General features: G+C 38.3%; 1 protein-coding gene across 1 annotated transcript; it reads left to right on the plus strand.

Annotated features, from left to right (window-relative positions):
- Nucleotides 1-2,444: 2,444 nt before the first annotated feature.
- On the plus strand, nucleotides 2,445-17,389 carry GAS2L3 (growth arrest specific 2 like 3). Its single transcript, XM_053462084.1, has 10 exons — nucleotides 2,445-2,549; nucleotides 8,394-8,472; nucleotides 9,214-9,261; nucleotides 9,881-10,049; nucleotides 10,535-10,653; nucleotides 11,339-11,480; nucleotides 13,405-13,468; nucleotides 13,793-13,928; nucleotides 14,570-14,677; nucleotides 15,630-17,389. Exons 3-10 carry the CDS (start codon nucleotides 9,244-9,246, stop codon nucleotides 16,959-16,961), a joined length of 2,088 nt encoding a protein of 695 aa, XP_053318059.1. The 5' UTR covers nucleotides 2,445-2,549; nucleotides 8,394-8,472; nucleotides 9,214-9,243; the 3' UTR covers nucleotides 16,962-17,389.
- Nucleotides 17,390-18,885: the final 1,496 nt, after the last annotated feature.

An 18,885-nucleotide genomic window follows, 5' to 3' on the forward strand; every position in this document is an offset into this window, starting at 1 on the left:
AAATCTCGGCACGCATATGGCACCTTCTCACGATGGAGCTCATGACCGCCAAACTCAGGGACGAGCTGCACAAGTTTGAGAGCATTTGGGATCCTTGGTTGACAGCCTTCTCGGATACCAGGGCATCTTCTCCCCTGCTTCGCCTTTAGTCTCGACTGGCTGGATGCTCTGTAGGATGGCTCACCCTTCCTTTCTTCTTTGCTCTTTTCTTTTCCTCTCTTCTCTCTTCTTCTCTTTCCCCGTCCTCTTTTCTGCCTCTTTCCTTCCCCTCTCCCATATAAAATGTGCTCTTATGTTGTTGCTTGACTGTACTCAGTAGCTTGTGGAGGGTGTGCACTCGGCTTGGCTCATCTTCTCTGGTAGCTACCGTCTTATGCTGCACGTCCCTCTACATGTTCTCTTGATAGCATTTTGTATACGACACGGTGCTTTGCTCGATTTATGATACTGTACTACTGTTTTGTCACCTGTGTTGTTCCTATGTTGCCATACAGTGTTATGCTTGTCGCAAATAAAACAGGTTTAAACAAAAAAAAATAGTGACACCAGTGAAATAAAGGATGACAGGAAGATTTGTGGCCAGAGAAGAGTTCTTCCCCTTATAAGGTGGCCTTTTCTTGTGTCAATATTTTTTTAGATATATCTCACACGTTGTAGAGTTACCATATTTGCTCGATTATAAGATAAGGTTTTTTTCAGAGCAAATGCTCTGAAAAATACCCCTCGTCTTCTAATCTTCTAATCTTCTAATCAGACCTCAAATAGAGGTCTGACTATGAGACTAAGATCCAGATCCCCCACACCGCTGCAGGGGACCTGGATCCTTCTGTCTCCCCCCACCTTTTAACACTCCCCCGCCACCCCACACACACTTACCGGTGCTTCCAATTTCCTGCTGTTTTGCCGGGGCAGCGGGTTGACGTATACGCGATCCGCGTAGACAACTTACGCTGCAGCCAGAAGGAGGTGTGGCTAGCAGCGGGGGTTGTCTGCATCCATCGCGCAGACCTTCCCCGACTGTCAGAGATCAGAGTTCCCCGCACCGGTGCCGCACTGGTGCGGGGAACTCTGATCTCTGACAGCCGGGGAAGGTCTGCGCGATGGACGCAGACAAACCCCCGCTGCCAACTCCACCTCCTTCCGGCTGCAGCGAATCACGTAGACGTCAACCCGCTGCCCCGGCAATACAACAGGAAATTGGAAGCACCGGTAAGTGTGTGTGTGTGTGTGTGTGTGGGGGTGGGGGGTGGGGTTAAATGGGGGCATAGGGCATTTCTGGAGGCAGAGTGCTCTGTGAAATGCCTTTTAACCCCCTTAACGCCACTCTGCCTCCTGAAATGCCTTATACCTCCCTATATGCCACTCTGTCCCATAATATGCCTTTTAACCCCCTAAATGCCAGAGTGGCATATAGGGGTATAAGGCATTTCTGGAGGCAGAGTGCTCTATACAATGCCTTTTAACCCCCTAAATGCCACTCTGCCTCCAGAAATGCCTTTTAACCCTCTATACGCCACTCTGCCTGCTGAAATGCCTTATACCTCCCTATATGCCACTCTGCCCCATAATATGCCTTTTAACCCCCTAAATGCCAGAATGGGATATAGGGGTATAAGGCATTTCTGGAGGCACAGTGGCACATAGGGGGTTAAAAGGCATATCATGGGGCACAGTGGCATATAGAGGGTTAAAAGACATATCATGGGCCACAGTGCCATATTGGAGTGGCAAGCCTGGGGGCAGATGTGGGTAACTGGGGAGCAGGTTGGAAAATACAAGGAAATAAAAACAAAAAAATATTTTTCTCAATCATAGCTTTTATTAAAAAATGTAATAGTTTACATGAATTAACATTTACTGGTAAAACTTTTTTCCTATAGGGTCGTCCTATATTCAGGCTTTTTTTTTTTTTCCTAAATTAATATTCAGATTTTGGGGGGTCGTCTTATAATCGAGCAAATACGGTAATTTTTAATTAGTAAGTAGTTTGAGGCGCAAAACATGTAGTGGTTCTTTACTACATAATAGATGCTCAAAAGAGCGTCAGAATTAAATACAATTCCCCTGCAGTGTTCATTAAAAGTGTGAGTTTTGAAAAATAATATTCCAAACTTTTAAACGGTTTTATAACATGTCAGTACGTGTGACAAAAATGCACCCCTGCAGTATTTAAAAGAAAATAAGAGCTGTATGTTACATAAGGAGGCACGCCAGCAACAACTCCTCTCATCGCAGCCCTAGGCTCATCATGAAGCGAGTAGTGACACACAGCAGCAGTATAGTATCTTACCCTCTCTTGGAGCAACTACAGAAGTCAGCTCTGCGATTCCAGATTGGGCAGTTTCGAATCAAAGGACAGAATATTGACCAATCAGAATACAGAGCATAGGAACAGGGCTGGGCAGGCGGTTCGTCCGAAACAGCGAGGCGGTGGGTGTGCTCTGGCAGTTCGCAGGGAAAGCACGGGATGAATGGGATGGTGTATTCTACTTATCGTCACAGCGCCCAAGAGTAAGGCAGAGTGAGTTCCTAGCCTGACTTGCAGCCGGGTGAGTAAACACCATTAAAGCAAATGTGCACAAGGGTAGCCGACGCAAAAATGGCAATAGGCAGTAACCTCCTTGAACGGACTTTGTCACTTATATTTATATTATACTTGTGTGTTAACGGTATTTACCGCGTTCCGTTTTTGCATCTAAGCCATGTTTCTGGGGTCGGGGGTCGGAGAGTTGCCGAGATTTCGTATAGTATTCCTCGTAGGCTGTGATTGGCCGCTTTTATCCACTGCGTAATGTGGATTGGACAGAACAGCTGTCAATTTAGTGCTCCTGGTTATTGGGAGCATAGTAGTGGAAGCGAGTTGGTTGCATCGTAAATGTATATGTTTCCCACGGGAGTTTGTGCACTTTGGATCCTGTACAGCTGCTTGTGGTGTATACTATGCAAGAGCTAACGTGGACAGGATATTGAGTTACCATTTGTGAAATTCGTTCTGCATGTATGTTTTTAATTATCTGTCCTTTTTGTATATACTTTCGTGATTTTATAATATATAATATATATATATATATATATATATATATATATATAAACATTTTCGGTATTATTTTAAATTATAACAATGTAATCATCACTGTTTTGTTACTGATTCCCAGTCGTTTTTGGGCATTTTTTTTAACTCTCTCTCCCTCTATCTATCTATCTTAACTGTACAGGGACTATAATAGAAGAATGCTACTACTCAAGCCTTAATCAAACTAAAGTTCTATAAATCACTTCAGCTATTTCTGCATATAAAGGATGCATTCTTATAATGTTAGTATAGCTGCAGTGTATTTATTGCCCTCATTAAAAGGTGAGCCAGGGTCCCTTAAAGTGTTTGTGAGACCACCATATCCATGCGACATGGATGCTTTGTTTCTGAGTGCTGCTACTTTTTAATTCATTCTTGTTCTATATATTATACCATTAAACAGTATATTTGTGTTATTCTGGGAAGCTCTGATTGTGGGTGTTTTGGCACTCTGTCCTTGTGTTTCCTGTGCATTGTGTTGATGGTGCGGTTCATGTATTGTATATAACTTGACAGGTACCTACTTTTGGCTCTTCCTCCAATAATGATGTCACCCCTGTATTCATATATCCTCTGCCTCTATAGTGTGTATGCGGACAGGGTGCGGTGATCAAATCTCAACTATATCCAGGGAGTTTACGGAAAATACATTTTTTTTTAATCCTGCGAGAAGGGCTGAGTTGGCCCTGCAAAATGCATATTTCATGGTGTGAATAGACTACGGCAAAATCTGCATTTAACTATACATTATGCAGGGCCATCCCAGCATTTCCTGCAGCAAAAGCTCACTGTGGTTGGAGCTTCATAATGTATAGTGAGGTCATGGAGATAAATTATGTCAACTCTCCCTGTGGATAGACCTCTGAGTGTCTGTTTTCTAGCTCTTAGTAGCTAAAGCCTAAGGTTTAGCAAATAGAATGTGGAAGTATCTGTTGATTCTCTAAAATAACATAACTGTTTATTCTTTTGAAGTGACAATGTGCCTTAAAATGTGTCTGCGACTGCTATATTGTTATTTCCAGTCTTCTTCGGTATGTCTTTTATCTACATTCACTTAAACAATAGAAGCTAATGCTATAATTAGCAATGAGTGGTGAGAATGTAATTCTCATCTGACCTCTGCGATGAAATGACCTGTAGACTCTATAGTCAGCATTGTTATATTACTTGTGTACAACTTTGACAGTAATAAGGCTCACCCAAGTGAGATAGTATAGAGATGTGGCGACAATATACTTTAAATCCTAAAATATCAGAAATATATATTTTGTTAATATCAATGTGTAACCTTTAGCATTCATGGATAGACGATCTTGGTTTTCCAGAAATCAATAGATTGTACTTAAGTGTCTGTAATTGTATCCAGAGAACAGATGTTCACCTTTTCATTCTTTATTATATCAAAATACATGGCCATTATAAAGGCTCAAGTGGTTGAGACAAATTATGATGATGTTTGGTGGGTTTTCTTGTTCAGGTACCTTTGCTATGAGACATAAATTATAAACCCTTTACTGAGCCCACAAATCATCTAACATGCCTTTCCTGAAGATCTCTCCCTTCTGCTTGAATCTATAACAACAGGGGAGAAATAAAATCTATGGCTACGACTATATATGTATATAATATCTTATTCCAAAATTATGACAGTAATATGACGTTGATCCTTTCTTTATATACTATAACAGTAGCCGCTTTTCTGAGAAGGCTTTCCACTAGATATTGGGACATTGCTACCGGATTTGCTTCCAATTCGTGAAGTTGGTCACTGATGTTGGGTCATTAGGCTTGGCTTTTCTTCCTGATCTCAAAGGCGTTTGATTGAGGTCATGGATCTGTGCAGCACTGTCAAGATCTACACCAATCTCGATAAACAATCTCTGTGAGAACCTTGCTTTGTGCATGTGGACATTATTATGCTGAAACATTTAGATGGGCCTTCACTGGAACAAAGTGTTTTTTTGTCATGGTTTGTGCCAAGCCTGATGATTATTCCTCTTCTACCAAGCTTTACATTTCTCTATGAAGTAGTGTTTTCCTTACATCTGTCAAATCTGGAGTTGTCAATTCGACTGCCAGATGATGAAGTGTGATTCATAATGCCAAAAAATGCATTTTCCACTGCTCTAGAGCTCAATGATGATGATCCTTACATCATTCTACCCACCACTTGCCATTTTGTGGGACTGCTCAGCCATGAAAACCATTTCATTACGCTCCTGACAATTTTGCTAATGTTGTTTTCAGAGGCAATATGGAACTTAGAAATTTTGTTACTACGCAGATGAACTTTTGTTGTTCCTATACATTTCTGCTTCACTATAACAGCACTTACAACTACTGATTGGGCCATCCTTAGCACAGCAGAAATTTGATAAACTTAGTTGGAATGCCACTGACTCTGCAGTACATGTCATTCTTCTGCTAGTGTTTGTCTATAGAGATTACATTGTTATGTGCTTGATTTAATACGACTGAAGTAGCTAAATCTACGAATTAGAAGGGGTGCCTGCATGCTTTTGTCTATGTAGTGTAAAATGATGGAGTATAATTATTTTAATCTACATACAAACTTACCTGGGTTTTGTATGCTGCATAGAACTATACAATTAAATATCATGCATAAAGGAACAGTTTAAGGCAGGACACCACATACATTTAAAGAGGCCCTAAGCTATGATATATATAAAAGTGAAATATCAACAAGAGTTTATTGATAAACGGATACATTTTATATGTAGAAATAAATTATAAAAGAACACGTACTTTGTTAAAACACATAGCATAGAGGAAAAACTAATTGAAAGGCATCACTCAGCTGTTAAATGTGCTTGTGTTCTTGTGATGGTCCCTTTTAATGTAAAATTTTAAAGTATTTACTTAAAATGAATGTTTACCACTGTACATGCAAAGTTTAGTAGCATTTAACGCACCACCGAGGTCTTTTTTTCTGATATATTTCCATTAAGATATATTCATAATTTAACATAAAGAAAGTCTTGTTTCAAAATGTCACATAACAAAGAGTCATCCAAAGGAAGAATTCTCTGGCAGAGTTAAACAACAATTTCTGGATATGATCTTCAAGATATAAAAAGTTTCATTCACTTCAAGTCCTACTAGTGCTTGAACAGAAGCATTGTCCACAGATTCTCTTTTCTTACATTATTAAAGGAACACTTCAATGAGAACATTTTAAACGCCTTTCAGATGCCTAGTTCCATTGACTACTTTTTTTGCGTGGTACTTGATTTTTTGCAATATGTTCTACTAGCTTTTTTGGTAGGACTCGGACTCACAACCTGGTTTGCTGTATCAAGCATGTACTGTGATGCGAAATGTATCTTGGGGAAAGTAGTTTTTAACTAGCACCTTCTACCGTTTACCAAATGACTTTTGAAAGTCATGGAAAGGCGACCTGAGCTCTGTCGATAATAATTTTTTATTAGTTCTTTGGACTTTTCTAACTGGAGCAGTCTTCCATTTCAAACACAGTCACAGCAACTGGTGGACTTTGACTGTTTCCAACAATTATCACAAGGTCCTCAATCTGGAAAAAAAAAAACTTCTAGACTTTTAAGCTTGTAAAATGATGGCAAACTGTTCTGGTGGTATACTTGAATGCATAGATCTCCCCAAAACAGCTATGTTGGATGAATGTACCTCTATTAATATACAAGTGTAGATTAAAGCATCAATAAATGAATTTATTCTTACAGGCAGGATTGCAGTCATTTGAGAAATATTCAAGCATTAACGTACCACTTAAGACAAAAGTCTGCAATCGATGATACAAGTGTGTGTGGTGTGAAGAAGTAGCCGTGCATAAGAAGGAATCAAGAATAAAACGTAACAGTGTGTGGCTTAGAAGAGGGTCTTTGAATGTAATCCTCAAAATATTCTGTTGTTGATGGGCAGCCAGAGTGCATAATGTTTCAAGCCATCTGTCCTCATTTTCTCACCCCCTGCCAACTTTTGTCTCATTATCATTATTATTGGGAATACTCTGGAACATGACAGTTCCCTTTTAAATACATATGTTAACTAATTACAGGACAAGGGGAGTTAACCAATCTGAATATATTATGTTTTTATATAGATAAAGAATTTACAAGAATTTTGCACCGCACAAAGCCATAAAGGAACCACTCCGCTGTCATATGCATTAAGGTTTTGTCATAGCCTTTGGATACATTTTTGGGGCTATATAATTAAAAGTTAATAATATTACAAGGGTCTTACTGCAGACCTGGATTTAAGATATCTCCGACCTCATGTTCACTTGCAGTAACTGAGAGCGTGACAGATTGTAATTACCGTATTTTCATGCAGTGATGTACTTAAAAATACATCGCTCTGGCCTTAGCTCACCACTGATCAATGGCTCTGTTGTTAGCCTTTAAATGCCTAAAAAATGCTCAGTTTGGACCAGCAACTGATTTGTAACTCACACTCCTCACACACAATGTGAACATTTCTACCTGTTATATGATAACGGACCAAAAACTGCAACCCCGGGAATTACAAAATGATCTTATGATATTGCTTCCCTCTCCGTTAATCCAAATTAAATAAAATTAGTGGTTTTTTTTCCCCTACTACACGTTATTACATGATAAGCCTGTCTGTGAGAAAATACTGTTTGTATATGAGTGTGAATATTTTATATCGGTTTTATTGAACTATCTAGACTGTCTTACACATCTGCAGAAAAGTGCTGGGTCTTGATTTTGTATATGCAATAAGGATTAAGACTAAAGAAACAGTTCTTACGGCTATCCCTCTGTTGCTTGTATAGGATATTTTATGAAAGATTTTGTGTTCTTGGTGTTTCTGTCCTGAGTCTGGAACAGATTTTCGCTGGTATTATGCTAAGGCTTTCTGATGAATTTCAGATGTATGAATGAACTGTTTGACATTTTCCAAAACAATGATAGGATTATTCACCAAATTTCCACTGGTTTTTTTTTTTTTTTGTAAGGACCCCCCTTTTCCTTAGGAATACAAAGCAACATGGTACTGAACTGCTAAACGGTGGTGGTCTTTGCTCTAAAGGCCTTTTTATTAAACCTATATACTAGTAACACGTAGCTCTCCTTTATGTTTACTTATGAGCCAGTTTACCCTTTGCTAGCCACTGGCAGCTGATGAAAGGCATTGCGTTTTAGGAACAGCTACAACTTACTTGGTTGTTTAGCCCTACTTGTAAAGGAAGTCATTTGTAGCATCAATTTGCTGTATGTCAAGGAGACGGGTGTTTTTACGTTTACATTAAAACGGAGTATGGATTGAATTATTACCATGTGTCTTTGTGTCACAGCTGTCCTTGCTGAAGAACATGCCGAGCCGAGCTTAGTGCAGCCCTAGGAGTGACTTGGGAGGACCCCACTGCTTTACCTGTAAGTATATGCAAAGGAGATCAAAACACTTTGATAACCTTGTCTTGTTTGTCCTGAAAGCTGCCATTGCAGACCCTCTTATTAAAATAGTGCTTGCAGTGATAAGTGTTAAAATAGTATTGTTTAATATGTTTTGATTTTAACACCCTGATTTACTTTTAATCAAAACAATACAATTTTGTGGTATGGCCCCTCCAGAAAACATATCAGCAAGTTCCTTACCCCAGTGTTCCTTAAGGTGTGATGTTCATACATGTGCATACATTGGGTATTAAGGGCGCCGTTACACATAGTCATACCGAGTGTATCTTGCTCATTTTACAGTTTACCAGTGTACGAAAATATACAAATAATTCATATAAGATTGGTAATATTACGTTGGAGAAATAGCAAAGCTTACTTTGACGTAGAGATTAAGACCAGAATGTTCGCTGTATTGTATTTGTGAGTCTTAAATCGGTTTGCTTTACATAAAACAATGATGCCCCAGGGTCGATGTTACATATCTGGTGGGATTGCCTTAAAATCAATCCCTTTTTGGTCTAATGGTTTTTACTCAATATTGACACAAGAGAGGGATTGCAGAAATGCACATTTATTAATGATTAATAATAGGTCTACATGAGATATATATCAAGTGAAATATCCATGTCTTCTGACAGTGATGTCCTGTGTGTGACATAAGGCAGAGAGCACGGCAATCTCATGTTTATTAATTGATTACTTTTTTTCTTCTTCTAGAGAGGATACTCATTTTTTGTTCCTTGAAAAATGCATCACGCAGTTAAGGTAATTTGTTTATATTTTTAACGGAAAGATTTATTGCAAGAGGCAATTTACTGTCATGGGCAGCATCACCAGGAAAATGCATATTTAAGTACCTAAAATGCAGTTTTTAGCAGTCGAAAAAAAATATTTACCTTTAGGGGTAGCAGTGTTTACACTCCGGTCAGGCAGATTCCTCCTCTCTTTCTGTGCCACTAAATTGAGCCAATGTGCCCGGTCTCACATTCATGCCTAAGCCGTGTAGAGGTGCTCAGGAGATGGAGGCTGATGTGGATTGTTTACATGATTTTAAAGAGGAGGAGAAGCTGTATCATATCAGACATTTACATTAATCCAGTAGATGATACATTTTAAATCAGTTCTTTGCTTTTGTAGGATTTAAGAAAAATAGTATAAAATACAATGAATGAAGCTCATTGTAGTAAGGCACAGAAAGGCACCTATACAAACCCATGTATGCTGAAATTTCCTTAATATGTAAAACGCTTACAGTATATCTAAGCCTCTTGTACCCCTTATTCTTTACTACATAATTTAACTGCACAACAATGCTTATGTTGATTATATCATCTGAAATAACTGAAATTTGCACTAATACCTAAACTTATATCTTGTTTCGCAGGTGTGGTTTGGAGATGATCTCCCATTAAGTTCAAGAAGCCCGCTTACGCCAAGACACGGGCCAGGTCTTGCTGATGTTTCCCAGTATGATCAATGGTTGTCTGTGCGCCATGAAGCCACTTTGATACCTATGCAGGAAGACCTTGCAATCTGGCTAACTGGCTTGATAGGTTTGTTTGCTGTTATCATTAACTTTCATTTGTTAACCTAGAACAGCACGTTTAACGCTTTGTAATCAAATAGACAGCAGTCACATTGCACATATTAGTTAGTTTATTGCCCCTTTGGTAGGCATTTTTGTTTAATTGGCAACCGTCCCCTCCATGTCCCCAGCGAAGCCAATCATACGTGAGTGTAGGGGAAGCAGAAGTCTGTGTAGCTACCAGCATAGACCTCTCCCATTCGTCTTCTGACTTTGTAGACTGTAAACCACTTGCTTCTAGGTGGCCTGCACTTTCAGAAGGTGTGCAAATCATAATGAAGATAGATTTTGGATAGATCTTTGCCACCAGTTGCACAGACATCTCCCTCCAGACCATGATGGCTTTTTGAGGAGGCCAAAGGGACAGGTGCTCTGAGCCACTAAGTTAAGTTAGGACCCAGGGCAGCTGTCTGGTTGTGGAAATACTAATAATCTGTGTAATCACCTTTTTAGGAGTAGAAGTTAAAGGTGAACGTTTTATGAAGGATCTTGACAATGGTGTGCTGCTCTGTCAGCTGACCCATGTCGTCCAAAACACAATGAGACAGTGCTGCACAGCAGAGGAACTAAAGGTGAGATGTTTGCATGCATCTATAAAAATAGAATATTGCTCTTTCATGATGAGACGATTCCAAATGAGAAATATTTGCATCTGTTATATTGCCCTCCAAATTACTTATTCTGTGGTCACTTCATCTTAATATTTTATAAAGCATTTGAAGAAATATGCTGTCAAGCCTTTTACTGAAATTACTTGGGGTTCCTTTTTTTATTTATTTAAGAAAACCTTTCTTAATTACTCCAAAACAAACGAGGAAAGATGCTTAAATTAGTAGTCTATACATTTGTTTGTTTATCCTATCTAACAAAGAATGCATATTAAAGTATGTTGTGAGTATTATAATGTGCATCCCTTAAAATGTAATGTTTAGAAAAAACATGCAGTGCAAGGACCCCTCTGTAATCTGATGCTCCACACTGCTGTTTGGCTGCCTGACGAAGGCAGTCATGGTCAGGAAAGCACTTCTAGTGAAAACAATGGGTGTACTTTCTGTATATATGCACATGGGTGGTCTGTAGGCAAAATAGCATGGAAAGATGCAAATTTGAGGATTCTGCCAAATCCCTTCATGCATTTTCAAGAAGGGGCACATGATGTCCTGCCTGATCATTTATTTTCCTTTTCAGTTTGGCTATTGTCCTTTCACTCAAAGTAGATCTTCAGTTTTATTACCTCTGCCTTCTTTTTGAATCCAGGGTTTTCCAATGAGGCGGGTTCCTTGTAGAAAAGACGCTCCTTCAGGGTCTTTCTTTGCCCGTGACAATACAGCAAACTTTCTACGCTGGTGCAGGAACATTGGGGTGGATCATGCGTACCTTTTTGAATCTGAAGGTTTAGGTAATGAAATGATGTATTTGTATTCACTAAAACGAATAAAAATCTAGCGCTATTTATAAGAAACAGTCCGGTTTATGTATGAAAAGGAATTATTATGGAAAGTTTGAAAAGTATTATTATGACTGTAGTAATCAATGGAATGGTCCGATCATCCTAGTTCTTACAATGATACATAGAACATATTTAAAGTCGGATCTGGACTCAAGTGAATCAACTTTTGTGTAAATTGTCAAGAAATCATACGGTCAGTAAGAGCCCCATGATACTATGAGAACATTTCTCTGTATTTTTTGCTTACAGCCAGAATATGAATAAGGTTGACACATATCATCACAGAATCAGCACACAACCGTTAATTGCCTACTGCAGATCCTATACATGCTATTTAAAGCCTTTAATTCAGATTAAACTATTGGGGATTTAGTCACACATATACAGCTATATGTTTATTAGTCCACCACTATGTCAAAGTACCCCAATAGGGGAAATCCTCGTAGGGCTGCGATCGATTAATTTGGCCAATTATTTTTTTATTAATTGTATAAAAAATATGCATTTTTTTATTTATTTAAAATAAATTAATGAACAAACGGTGTGTTACACACTGCAGAATTAAAAAACTTAAACTTTAAATTAACATTACACAACACATTACACAGACCGAAGGGTGGGAGGGAGGAAGTTTATTTAATTTGCAGACTGCAAGGTTGGGAGCAGGTTAATCAGGGGATGGGAGAGAGACTGGAAGTTAACAAACTTAGACCTAGTTAGATATTGCTCTCAATAACATGAGGTAAATATGTATGCAGAAACATATTTATATTTTGCAGGGTGTCATCTTTTTAGAACACTGTGTTACTATAAATCTTATATGGGGACCTGGTTTTGTAGATTCAGTGCTTTCCTTGTTTAATGTGGTTTTTGATGACCAAACGAGGAATGATAAACTAAAAATATCTTGTAACAGAGGATCCCATTGAACTAAACTGCTGGTAAAGGAAAGTCTTCTTGATATAGATAAGATGTGTGACTGGGGAAAAAAAAACTTCTAATAAAGGCTTCCCAGTTTTCTTCAATTAGTTTCAGTTAAGCCGTGATAGCCTTCTTTGTGTGCGCAGCAAATGATGGTGTCTGCTGGACATGGCTACAAGCTCCTGGCTAAGCTTATAACCAACAGATGCCGTTTACAGTGTTCGGATGGATGAAATTTGACAGCTCATTATTAGAGTGTAAATTCTACATTCTTGACAATTAAAATTGAATGCTTCACTAAACATTTTCAGCTTTATAATTTTTCCTTTGGTACTGTGTTTGTAGATGAATACCGAATTCATATTAATATGCGTCTGCTTCTGGGTCTAAAGTAAATCTCAAATAGCGTGTGAATGTATTTAATATGGTTGTTATCTGACAAGATATTTATAGTAAAAGGAACAGGCCAGTCATAATATACACTTTAACACATATGGGCTATGGGTGGTCCCTTAAAATTGTCATGTGGTCTGTTTTGCAAATGGGGTGGGTTGTCTCCATTGATTTAAACGGAAGGACATTCCTGCCACAGACTGGCTGCTTAAACTGAATGTACTCCCATTGCTTCCATTGGAAGTATTTTACTGCCACTGATTGACAATTTAAGTAGCCAATCAGTGGCAAGACATCTCGGATTATGGAGGAAGAATATTTTACAGCATGGCTGTAAAAAGGATGTGTCGGATTATTGCTTTAATTTTTATACTCTCATAGTAATTGATAGGTATTCTTTTATAGTAGGGGTGTCAATCCCTTGTTTTATTTTTTAGAGGAGGGATAAGTTAGTTGGAGTGCCGTGTATATCAGCTCAGTATTTTTTTCTCTTCTTATAACTAACATATGCATTGTTAAATTAATTTAAATGCTTTTCTTCTTTTTTATTTATTTATAGTTTTACATAAAGATCCCAGACAGGTGTGCCTGTGTCTTCTAGATGTTGGCCGGATAGTATCCAGGTGTGTGATTTAGAAGCATTGAGTTTCTTAGTCAAAACTGAAGATTGGTTTTGTCTGTTAAAAGAAGGGATTATTGTATATATTATTTTCTATGGTAACATACCATATCTGTGCTTTTTAAAGCAAACACGTCTAGTATATTTACATGGCTCTTCCATGAGTTATGATATTTTTAATTGTATTTGTTGCTGTTTTCACACATTTCAGCAATTGGTAAATAGTGTGTATACCTCTATCTTATGATTACAATGTTTTTAAGTGAACTGGCAGTTGGCAGAAATAAATTGAAATCTTACATTCTGGTCATTTTTTTTTCCTTTCCAGGTATGGCGTTGAGCCTCCAGTGCTGGTAAAATTAGAAAAAGAAATTGAACTGGAAGAAACCTTAATAATGGAGTCTGGACCTTTAACCCCTGTAGATATCCCGAAATCGTGTTGTCACCGTGAGCTCCATGAGGCTGTGAGAAACTCTCATTTAACTCTGTGTTAAATTCTCTGTTAATTTATCAGTCAGTCAGCTATGACACGATATCATAGAATCAATGTATGCCTTTTTAATGTCTACTGCAAATCATATCAATACTATTTAAAACCCTTAACTCAGACATCATCATTGGGGACTTGGTCACATATATAGTTTTGCCAAAGTACCCCAATTTTTGTAGAAACATATGTTTACCTACCATTGAGCTGAGCCAGTGTTTCTACTTTTAAACACACTGAAAGTCTATTGCAATGTATAGTATGGGTACTGACCTGGACATCTGACTTGCCCAGAAATACAAATGGCACCCAACTGGAAGTGTCACCAGTAGCCATTTTCACCTTGTAATAAGAAAACCAACATGCAAACCCAAACTCGATGTTCAATGCCACATAAACTCACTAAGGTCAAATGAATATTGCAGCTTTGTGAACTACTGCTATGTGAGAGAGACATATCAGAGAAGAGTTTGACTAAGTGCTAAACTTGAAATGAAATTGAATAGTAGCCAGTGGAATGTTGCTGCTGATTGCTTCAGTATTGCTTTGATGCATGTGGAACCATTTGTGACAAGCCTTACCAACCCTGTTTCGTGTTTTCTTCTATTTCACTTTCAGGTGAAACACATTGCAGAAGACCTGCCCTGTAACTGCTCAAATAGATTCTCAATAGAGTATTTATCTGAAGGTCGATATCGGTTGGGTGATAAAATTCTTTTCATAAGGGTAAGTGTACTGCAGGGCATTGCTAGTATGCACAAGAAATGGTATGTTTACGATCCCACTCATTGATGAGTGTAAAAAAAATATAGGCATAAAATTGGTGAAAGTTTTTGGTGCTCTCACCAATGCCTGTTAATATATAAAACTACATAATATGGCTCTGTGTAAGGTTTAATGGTGTTAACATGCAATCAGCTATAAGAAAATTTAAGATTAGTCTAATACACAAAAAAGGTCATGGCAGCTTGATGGCAGGGTCATGTTAATAAGCACCTGAACCAATTGCTTTTTTAGTTGTTGACAAAGTATTAATCTATTGTCTTCATGTAATCTAAATTTTAGACCTGCTAAGGAACAGATGATTCCAAAATGGAATATGCCTGTTCCCTTTTCCAAACTCAAAATACCCCACAACAATATATATTTTTGGAATGAAGTCAAGCTAGGGTATTTCACTAGGAGCATTTGGACACTTATCATGCAACCAGTTGGTCACCAAACCCTGCCAAAGGGAGCCATAACGTTAATTTGTTTTGCACATATCTAACCGCACATGTAAATTATTCATAAAGGATGTCTTGCTTGATTGCGCAAGACTTCTGACATGGAGGGGGCTCATGAATGGCAGTTCCAGAGGAACGTTCTAAAGAACGCAAGGCATCCCTTCATAAAGGAAGTCTCTCTTGATCACTCAAGACTTCCTTTATGATATCTCATGCCATCATGATGTTCCATCTGCCATGATAGGTCTTTGGGCCACTTTCTTAATGACAGCATGGAACGTCAGGGTTTTATGGGGTTAACATCGGAAATTCCTATTTTCTTAACAAAGTGGAATTCATTACCTACAACCTTAAAACCGGACATAACATGAAAAATATCTTTAGATAGAAACACTGTCTTATATTTGATAACTATTTCTGAATGCTTTAACCCATTTTTATTTATTTTTCAGATGTTGCATGGAAAACATGTTATGGTCCGTGTTGGTGGAGGTTGGGATACTCTTCAAGGTTTCTTACTGAAATTTGACCCTTGCCGAGTTTTGCAGTTTACAACCCTAGAGCAAAAAATTTTACAATTCCAGAAAGGAGGACAAAGTGAAAATATGCCCTTGCCATCCAGCCGAACTCCACAGCCACCTGTGATGAACCCTTTATCGGCAATCAGCGCTTCTGGAAAGCCAAACTCCAGACCTGCTACTCCAATAATCTCTTCTAATAGTAGCCACAGAAGCAGACCATCACCTGCTTTGCTGCCTCAAAGGGGAATGAAACAGACCGCAACCCCAACTACAGTGATGCATTCTAAAGGCCAAACTACTCCGAGAAAAGGTTCTCCATTGTTTGTGGAGCCTCAAAGAAAGGTTGCAAAAAAGTCAAGTTCTCCAACGCAAACGGGCAATTCCTCGCCTGAGAGCAAAATTTCACAAAATAATCACTCTGCTAAAAACTCCAGCACATCTAGTCAATCTAGAACTGAAGTTTCTGTTCCTGGGAAGAAAAATATAGTGTCACAATATTCTTCAGCAAACTTGTTACAGCGTAAAGTTACAGCTATGCAGGTTCAGCCCCCTAAAACATCCTCCACACAAGTGACACATCACAAACCACAGCCAAAAAATGGCTCTGGTTCTCAACTGCAATTAAAAGGAACTACAAACTCACAGAAGCCAAATACTACTACACATACTAAAACTGGCCATTTAAGTGCCAAAAGAAAAGAAAATGAACCAAATTCAAAATATCAAACCAGAACTCAAACTTCTCCAGCAGCTTCACAGTCCTCTAAAGACCTGAAAACAAATAAGAAATCCGAGATGCCCAACACCAAGTTAATGGATAGGAAGCCATTTGTCGTATCTTCCAGGTTGCCTACAAAAATGCCAACATTCCCTTATACTTCTCAATCTGCAAAGAACTTGCCACCTCCTCGACCAAACAACTCATCTAAGAGTAATGTTAAAGATGTTCAAAATGGGAAAAGTGACCTGAAAAAGGTGGCAGCTGATAAAACGACTGTTTCTGGACGTACTCCTTTGGCAGTGGTCAGGGTTCCTCAGTCTGCAATTAAAACACAGGCTAAGCCAAGGGCAAAGCAACCCACAAAATCACAGCCTTTTGGAGGCAGGGAGCTAAAAAATGACAATGCACAGGCCAATGAAGCTTCTAAGACTATGGTTTTAAAGACCAAATTGGCATCCAATAAGGCGCCTCTTGGTTTCACAAAAGAAAAAGTCTCCAAAGTGAAAAAGCAAGATCAACCTGCGAAGGGTAAAGAAAAGTAGTGAAGGTATTGAAAACAAAAACTGTACAGATCAAACACTCCATTTTGCAAATGGGACACTACTACTACACAAGTCTGTGTTTGGTGACTGAAAAGTGGTGGCTGTCCTGCTGCTGCCTAATTTTAACTCTTGATGTGCTCTTATAGTATCTGGGAGCAGACGTTAGGGGTGCTTCCCAGGGAAGTGCAATAGCTTTTATACGTTCATAAGAAGGTTATGCTCACCTGTTTTTTTTTTTTATTTGTATATTGGTTCCTATTTGATCTTATTGGAGATTGGCTGGGATTTTTCCGCTTAAACCAAGCTGCTAAGCAGGCAGTCATGTTTTTACACGCATGCCATTTTGCAACTTTTAAACTGGAACACTACCCAAAGATTTTTGTGTATTGGAAATATTGAACAAACCTTATTTTTAACCAAATAGATCATAACCTGCAGTTAGGAGCCTTTTCTGAATGTAGGGGTCACTGTGGCTGGATATGCCTTATTGAAGTTCAGTTTAACTAAATGTTTCTACATGTCCTTGCTCTATTCTTGTATTTGCCTGATGGCATATCACATGAAATTGTGTTACGCATGTTTGCTCTCTTCAATGAAGGGAGAGTTGTGGTTTTAACTCCTTATGAAGGTCCAATCCCAGTGAATTTCTGTTGTAGCAAGAGCTTGGCTGGTCCTGTATAATGTATAGTTAGATCAGTGACATTTATACAAAGTCTCCTCACCCAATGAATTATTCAGAACCAGCTCAGCCCTTCCTGTTGGAGAAACATGCCCTGTGATGACCCTATAAAATGAAAAGTGAAGTGAGGAATTTGAAACTACAACTCTCCTTAAATTATAAAGGCCCAGCTGTGCCCTTCCTGCTAGAGAACTACATAATGCATAGTGCATGGTTTTGTTTTAATGTTCACATTACGACATCACGACAGATTAAAAGGTTCATCTATTTGTTTCTTATCCTATTTTCTCTGGAATCTTAAAAACATTTTCCCTTATAGCCTTACTGATTTTAACAAATATTGCAGTGTTTTTTCAGCAACAATTTGTGTCTTTCAGTTGATGGTGTTGTGTACATACAAGTTCTTTGATATAATTAATTTGGCATTAATCTGTATATATAGAGGCTGCATACATTACTCCGTATCCCATGTCAGGTTTTAATGTAGTAAAATATAATTAAAAAAATAATAATCCTCTTACATGCAAGCAAGACTGTAAAGAACATTTTAACATATACGTACAAATAACAATCTGTTGGTTTGTCATGTGTTCTTGCTATCGTACTTAAGCTAGATGTGTGTGCACAGCTAACACGTACATGATTACACCTTCATAACTGATAGCAGGGCATGCACTTAATGTATTATAACAAATGTAAAGTTTATTATGTGATCGTTTATAAGGAGTTTGTACACTAAACCTCTAATTAAGGAGCTCCATATGGTCACCTTCATTATAATTCATGCATTTTGCTTGGTTTAACCTAGAATTCAAATTTGCCATTCACCAAATGACACCAGGCATCCACTGAGTAACCAAGTATTAAGTTTCCATTGCCCTTAATATCCCGAGCGAGACAATCTTTGACAATACCCAACCTTGAGGGAATAGAATTCAGAGCCTTGGACTTTAGTCAAATGCCGTGAGTTGTTCCAGATTAGTTTTAAAGAATATTTTCTATATTTTAAGTCAAAAATGTCTCTTTGGTAATCATTAAACTGCTTGGATGGTCTTTTTAAGCAAGGACTGGAACTGTGTTCTCAAGATTTTTAAATATTATTGAATGCAGTTAAAGAATATGGTGATGTTAGTTACTTACAGTAGTTAACCAGAAATGTGTGGTAATGTCACAATAGTTTTCGTAATTGTTTTCAAAGTTGTTATTGGTGAGGAACAATCCGTGCATGTGCTATTTTCAAAACAA

Source organism: Spea bombifrons, chromosome 4 (assembly GCF_027358695.1).
Source record: "Spea bombifrons isolate aSpeBom1 chromosome 4, aSpeBom1.2.pri, whole genome shotgun sequence".
In the NCBI taxonomy this organism is placed as follows: Eukaryota; Metazoa; Chordata; class Amphibia; order Anura; family Pelobatidae; genus Spea; species Spea bombifrons.